The sequence below is a fragment of the Micromesistius poutassou genome (assembly GCF_964030765.1).
Source record: "Micromesistius poutassou genome assembly, chromosome: 6".
Lineage (NCBI taxonomy): Eukaryota > Metazoa > Chordata > Actinopteri > Gadiformes > Gadidae > Micromesistius > Micromesistius poutassou.
The window spans coordinates 19604582-19612932 of record NC_140276.1 but is presented as its reverse complement, the minus strand read 5'-3'; the positions used below and the strand labels follow the sequence as shown (position 1 = coordinate 19612932).

The following is an 8351-nucleotide window of genomic DNA, read 5'->3' as shown; positions in this document are numbered from 1 at the left end:
TAAAAAAGAGGATGGAAAATTTTGAAAACCTTAAAACTTAAAACTATGGAGGGAACTAGAAATTTGAAAAAGGAGAGAGATAAAAAAAAATTGATAGATGGAGACAAACTACAGAGGAACTAAATATTCAAAGGTTTCTGTGAGAAAAATACATAGGCCTACAAATGTGTATAAAATCAAAGAAATAAAGTCAATCTGAATCAAATTGCGTTTTATCAGGAAATATAATGCTGTTTAAATCTTTCACAACTCATGTTCTCCTCCTCATCTCTCCTTCTCATTGCTTCAGTCTCATGCAAACTTGCCAGTGGCATTGATGTTTGGGCTTTTCCACCAGGGGATGGTGCTGTTTTCAAAGTAAATCTTATCTGGTGTAGTTTTTAATTTCTGACGGTTTTTGACTGAATGGCTGCAACTTTGTTCGATTTTTACTCCATTAGAAATTGTGAACAGAAAACTGATGACTTATACATGTCTAATGTTTATGAACTGCCAACACTAAAAAGGTTCAAAGCATGAAGGATTATTTATTTTCATAAAGTCGTCGTTGTCAGTCGTATTATTTTTTCTGATGTTCTTTTTTGTGCTTCTTTCACATGTTTTGTAAGGAAAAAGGCGTAGGCATACAAAGAAATTCAGTGAATTTTTTTACAAAATGCATACACATTGAATTTACAAAGTGCTTCGTTTTTGATACATAGCGAAATAGGACATTGAAAACATCTTAAAAAGTTGCTTGGCCCAGTTTAACAGAAAAATAAATCCCTAAATTTAACCTCCCAATGCATCAGTATATTGTAAAATCACAGAACTTACATGTTATGTTATGCAGTTTCATCATCTATCACAATTTGTAAGGCTAACTCCATTCATCTTTATTTTTACGTGATAGAATAAAATGGGAGGAAAATCATTTTTTCATGTTAAAATATTTTTCCCAGATAATGTGGGAAATTGGTGTGTGAAAAAAAAAAACACATTCTTCCATATCGCCCAGAACAGAAAACATCCATTATGTAATCATACATAATCATCGTCGTTTTAACAGTTTAACTTCACTGCAGACAAAAGGGACATTTCCTTTCTACTGAGTTCATTTATTAAAACGTGTTGCTCCTCATTTAACAGACACTACCAAACGGGATCAAAACAGAAGAAGCCTCGTCTCTCTCTTTTCCAAAAGTTTCCAGACATCTCCGGGCAGAAGACGGTTAAGAGGTCAAGAAAACCTGGTCACATGATGCAGATAACCTACATTCCACCCTTCATTCCAGGAGATCCTCACTCATTCATCCAAACATCTCATATTCTAGCAAAAAATCTAAAGTTTAATATTTACAGTTGTGGATGCCGGTAGTAGTCATCAACTAGTGATGCATTAATGCAGCCACAGCCAGGTAGCTAACATGCTACTAGGCTGCGGCGGTAGTCAGATATACAGGATATATATGTGCCACTTTCCTTGAGGTTTCTGGGTGGAGTCTAGTCTAGTGGTAGCTGAACCCTGACGAAGGCTCCTCGGCCGCCCCTGTGGCGGACCTCCCGCCGCCGCCGCCTCCTCCGCCGTCGAGCCCCACTGAGCGGCGATAGGCCGCCGACAGCCTGTAGAGCAGCGCGGGGGAGGGGCTTGTCTGGGCGTCGGCCTTCTGGGTCATGAGCATCTCAAAGAGGGTGCAGACCTCCGACAGCAGGGCCCCGCCCAGGGGCCCCGCGTCCTTCTCCGGCATCTTGCCGAAGGTGGAGAAGGAGGAGGCGGGGTCGGGGCCGACCGGGGGCGTGTCAGGGGAGTCGGGGGCCAGTAAGGCGCCGGGGACGAACACGTTGTCATGGTAATCTGCAGAGAGAGGGAGGGACAGGCGGGCCACCCAGGCAGGGTCCAGGTCAGGGAAGACATCGTCTGGAGAGAGACAGAGAGAGAGGGGTTGAGAGATATATACTCATAACAAGGAAGGAGAGAGAGATAGATTGAGGAAGAGAGCGAGAGACAAATTGTGAGAGAGAGACAGATTGTTCAATTTTTACTCAATAAAAGACTAAGTAGAGAGAGATGGACTGGTATAAGGATAGAAGTGAAGGAAAAGTGAGACGCAGATGTAGGAGGATGTATGAGAAGCTGATAAATAGAGAGAGACAAGACCTAGAGGGATGATACAGCAGTGGACAAGAGTGTACGTGTGCGCTTGTGCGCTTGTGTTCATATGGCAACAGTCACAGAAGTGGCGTTGGGTCAATAGAGGGCGCTAGGGCGCCGCCCCTCCGTGAAATATTCGCTCAAATATATCTGCCAACTTTGAGTAAACTATTATACATACAAAATAAATCAACAAAAATACATAGTGTTTATCCTTGTTTAATTGTGTGATAGACCGTACTTGCAACTGCCAGCAACCATTTAAATGCGTCTGAACGTCAATTCCTTGGGCTAGGCTAGTTATTGGTCATTCGAAATAAAGCCCTCCTCCAGGTCAGGGGAGCTGGCCAAGTTGAAGTCAACGTAAGCTCGCAAACTTTTTGCTGTCTATCAAGCAGAGACGGCTTTTCATTGGTGCAAAAAAGATCACCATCAGGTCGCACCAGTGTGTGCCCCAGGTCAATGGTATGGCTTTTCTGGGTTTTTTTATCACCACATGATTGGACAATTCAGCGAATCAATCAAATAGGCTACCTCCCTCAGTAACACTCACGCAACACAACTACAGCAGAGAAGAGATAGATCTAGCAGAGAGTTGTAAAAGCACTTTCCACCCATTTCAGTGGAGGAATTGGACTCCCCAAGCAATGTTATACTTAAAAGGAGCAAGTAAGTTACATATTCATTTAGTCTTTCGGCCTGTAGCATATAAACAATATAAAGCAACTGTCTCATATTTCTAACTGCATTTGAAATAGCCATTGAGACACAATAATGGACGCTATAGGACAGTGATCATGATTTGCCTCAATATCATGATAACAACAACGGGTAAGCTTGTCCAGGCCCTGCAAGTCAGGATGTAGGCTATGAATCTGAATGAATAGTAATAGGTAATAGGTAGTGGCCATCCCCAAAATGCACCAGAATACAGGAAATCAAATCTACCAAATTCATTTTTTCTATTACTGCACCAATTTTTATCACCAGCCGCCACTGAGTCACAGTACACACAAAACAGTGGAGGTATTCCTGTGACTTTACACGCGCACAGACACACACACACAAACATATTCATGCGCACCGGAACAAACACAACAATCTGTGGAGCATCCGTATGCAGGTAAACATGCTGATATGATCATGTTGTGTACAGAAACAGATTAATCTCAATCTCCCTCCCCCCCCCCCCCCCAAAACCACATCAACACTGGCAGAACAAGGTCAAAGCCCCGTTTCAGAGCCTGGGGTCATGGGGCTCTTTGGCGGGGAACCAGACAGGAAGAGGAAACAGCAGAGAGATATTTATCTGGCTGCCGCTGTCAACAAGTCCTTCCTCGTCTTCCCACTGTTTCCTGGAGCTGGGCGCGGAGAAGAGCGCTCGCCGCACGTGCACACCTGCCAGACCACGTGCACACCCGCCACACCACGTGCACACCCGCCACACCACGTGCACGCACACCACACGTCGACTGTCTGCGACAACCCTGCTCCGCACACCGCCACAAACATCCCAGGCATTTTCAGAATCTCAAAGAGACAGCCAGACGTATTTCAAAGTTGTGAAGAGGCAATGGATCATCAGTGGGAAATATAGTGAAAAAAGATGAATGTTTAAAGACTGTCGGGCCAGCAGAACAGGAAAACACACTCATCTTCTTTCAGAATCATCTGAGGGGCGAGAACCAGGGTAATAATTCTGTCCCCAAGTATAGTGAAAGTTCAAAAAATACAACGTTTAACCAATAATCAAAGAGCAGGTTAGGTTTATGGCTAAAGAATGCCTACATGTAGATTGTTTGAACATTGGGGTTTGAACCAAGAACATTTAGACTGGCAGTCTTACAAATCCGAACCACTGGGTCACCAGCCCCCACCATGAATAAAACCTAAACAAAAAGAACGTATGAGGCCTTTTAGTACATTGATAAGCAGACTGTGGTGCATTATAGGTGCCTGAGCCGGGGTTGAGAGCCAGCCAGATGTGTGGTATGTCCCTGGAGAAGGTGTGCTGTGTGTGTTGTGGCGCTGCCAGCGTGTGTCCCAGAGGTCTAAAGTGATTAGAGGGCTGCTCTCAGTGCTCTGGAGTCAGACTCGTCGTGCTGCCTTTCATCTCAACACAGCCACACGCAGCGCATTACAGCCTACACACATACACACACACTCATAGCACACACACACACATACAGATTCCACAGTGGATTACAGCCTACAGACAAACACATTCTTTCATACACTTTACTGATACATAAACAGTATATGCAGATACAGATACCACACGGGGCATTACAGCCTTCTCACACATACATATGTATGTATGTATACATCCATACATCCATAAAAACGTACATACATACAATACATACAGCCAATACACACACACACACACACACAAATTCACACACACACACACACACACACACACACACACACACACACACACACACACACACGAATACACTGATAGATACAGACAGGCACATAGATATGCATTTACACTGCATACACAAACACATGCAGACAAATACACATTCAGATACACACAAGCACCGATACACACACACACCAGATGTTGGTACTTCACCCGAGGGTGAAAAATCAAGGAGGTATGTTGACTCTGAGAAGACAGGTCTCTAACAGACCTGTTGGAGACTTGTTCCAACCTCCAGGGATCAAAGCTTCTTCAGACACCAGACACGTAGGAGAACTAACACCGTGACAACTCACCCCGGCATCTACACTTTATCACTCTCTCTCACGTACTCTCACCCTCTAGTCTCTCTCCATCCCCGTCTCCGTTTCACACACTCTCTCACCTCCCACCTCTCACATGGGCTCCATTTTCATCACACACTCACGCGCACATGTGTCCATCACGGTAACATGCAGGGATAAAGACGTGATTAAGTGACAAGGTCAAGTTATCATGGGGTCACTAGAGTGGTGAGGAGAAGAGGAGAGGAAGCTGATAATAGAATAGGAGAGAAGGCTGAGTGGAGGGAAGACAAGAGGATGAGGACTGGGGGCTCTTCTCACAGACTCCTATGACAGTCTGCAGGCTCTGTCACAATTAAACCTGCAGGGCAGAGGTGACTCACGCATGACACACACACACACACACACACACACACACACACACACACACACACACACACACACTAACCACCCACACACACACACACACACACACACACACACACACACACACACACACACACACACACATACTAACCACCCCCACACACACACCCATATATATGTACACACAAACGCATACACTAACACACACACAGACATACATATATATACACACGCACACAAACTCATTACAGACACACCAACCACCAACCCCTAAACACACACACACACACACACACATATATATATATATATATAAACACACACACACACCACCAATCTACCCACACATGAATACATATGTCTTTATATTACCTACACACACACACATGCGGTCAACACCCCCCACCCACACACAGCGTTGTGGTGTCTGTTGAGAGACGAGTGAACATGAGCCAGGTCCCAGGCAGAGGGAGCAGAAAGCCCCTTTACCTCGCCCAAGGTCTCTGGCCGCACCGCTTTTATCTCCCAACAAAGAACAGCCCCTCGGTATGCAGCTCTGACCACAATAGCAGGAAACACACACACACACACTGCTACACACAGACACGCAACAACACAAAGACATAACATAAATGTACATATCTCACACACACACAGACACATACATACATGTTACACACAAAGACACATAACTACACACATACATACATATATATATACATACATATATACATATATATATATATATATATATATATATATATATATATATATATATATATAATTAAGCAATAGATCACGACAGGCTGTGGTATACGGTCATTATACCACAGTTAAGGGGCGTTGTCCGTCCCGACGCGCAGCGGAGGGACGGCGATGTACCAGTAATGGGGATGTGTGTTGTGTAGTATGTACCAGTAATGGTGTGTGTGGATGTGTGCAGCTTCATACATGATGGTACAGTACATACCAGTAGTGTGGATGTGTGCTGTACCATATATGAAGTACAGTACATACCAGTAGTGTGGATGTGTGCTGTACCATATATTAAGTACAGTACATACCAGTAGTGTGGATGTGGGTGCAGGAGCCGTCCTCCAGCTGGGGGTCTGGGGACTCCCTCCCGACCTCCCAGTCCACGTCTCCAGCCTCACTCTCCCCGTGGCCGCTGTCCTTGGTGCTCTGCCAGTCCTGGCAGTCTGGACCTCCGTACCTACAGCCAGACAAACCATGTGAGAAAAACACGGAGGAGCCATCGGTGTGTCACACACAGCGCTGAACCCAAGCGGCACATCGGGGTGTTTGGCTTTGGTCTGTCTCTGGATCTCTCAGACATTTTGTATTTCTGTACAGCTCATGAACACAAGATATTTATTTTGTTGATTTCTGTTTAAAACGTGTGAACCAGAGAACCATAGAAGCCATTGTGTTAATACAACAGTGGGGTGTGTTGTAGTGTTTCGCTACCAGTGGTTTCATTGTGGATACACACACACACACACACACACACACACACGTCCCCGGGCTTGATGGCAGGTTGTAACAAGAGGCTGCATGTGAGGTCATTAACAGGTGAACACAGGAGGTGACACATGTGTATGATTACCCCGACGGGAACCATGACCCACACCTCAACACTCCCACGCACGCACGCACACACACACACACACACACACACACACACACAGACACACACACACACACACACACACAGACACACACACACACAGACACACAAACACAGACACACACACAAACGTATAGACACACACAAGCACAGACCCAGACACACACACACACACACACACACACACACACACACAGAAATACAGCCACACACACACACACACACACAAACGCATAGACACACACAAGCACAGACCCAGACACACACACACACACACACACACACACAGACGTACCACACACACTCTCTCACACACACACACACACACACACACACACACACACACACACACACACACACACACACAAACACAGATCCCAAAATGGAGACAGGAAGGCAATCAAGCAAGACAGTATATGAAATTACAGTCAGTCAGGATATAATTAGAGTCAGATATGCATATTCAAACACACATACACAAACAAACACACACACACACACACACACACACACACACGCCAAGATAGAGGAACAAAAACCGAATAGGCACTGACACAAACAAATCCGGGTACCAGACACAGAGACACACACACCCACACACCCACACACACACCCACACACCCACACTCACACACACACACACACACACACACATCCACACACACACACACACACACACACACACACACACACTCACACACACACACACTCACACACACACACACACACACGTGTGCTCGTCTCGGATTCATGTGGTTCATTTCCGCCGGGAGTTGAGCTACTTCCTGTTTTCAAAACAAACTTCACTCAGTTCCTCTGGCGTCATGAGTGTGTGTTGTGTTGTTTTGGTCTTAATTGTCTTAGCAAGATGAGTCTTTCACCTGCGACTATTTTAATCACACACACAACGTTGCTTCTTGGCGTGGATCATAGAGAGAGAGAGAGAGAGAGAGAGAGAGAGAGAGAGAGAGAGAGAGAGAGAGAGAGAGAGAGAGAGTGTGTGTGAAAGAGAGAGGAAGAGAGAGAGAGGGACAGGGAGAGAGAGGGTTGTCTGCCAGCGGTTTGTATTGAAGGTCAGGCTGTCAGAGAAACTTAGGTTTTGATCAGGAGAGCGAGGAAGGAGGAGAAGCAGCCTTTAGTGAAAAGAAAAGATCAAGAAAGGAAGAAAGATGGAAGCAAGGATGTTTTTTTATCACGATTCTTTGTTCCTCCTGGAGGCAAACCAAACAACACACAGCAATTCAAATGCCTGCCGTGGCCACAGAAGGCATTTCAATAGCTGTGTGTTGTTTGGTTTGTATGATTGTTGATTTGTGTGTGTGTGAAAGAACTGTTGCGATTCAATGTGCTAGCTTCACTAGAGGCAACAATTTTAATAATTGGTAACATTCAAATAAATTACAATAATAATAATTTACCTTTACTCAATCAACCCATTCATAATCAAGTAAGAATTATTATTAAATGTGTGCAGTTAAAATGTTGTTTTCTACATTTGACCAATACTTACTA

At 44.8% G+C, this 8351-nt stretch overlaps 1 protein-coding gene across 2 annotated transcripts in view; it reads right to left on the bottom strand.

Moving 5' to 3' along the window:
- Positions 1–336: 336 nt before the first annotated feature.
- pcdh12 (protocadherin 12) overlaps positions 337–8351 on the bottom strand; it is a 16043-nt gene continuing 8028 nt past the window's right edge. For both annotated transcript variants that reach the window (XM_084469991.1, XM_084469992.1), the window contains 2 exons: positions 6277–6425; positions 337–1897 (listed from right to left, as the gene is read on the bottom strand). In XM_084469991.1, the coding sequence (XP_084326117.1) occupies positions 1488–1897; positions 6277–6425 (559 nt within the window). In that variant the 3' untranslated portion in view covers positions 337–1487. The remainder of the gene's footprint in view (positions 1898–6276; positions 6426–8351) is intronic.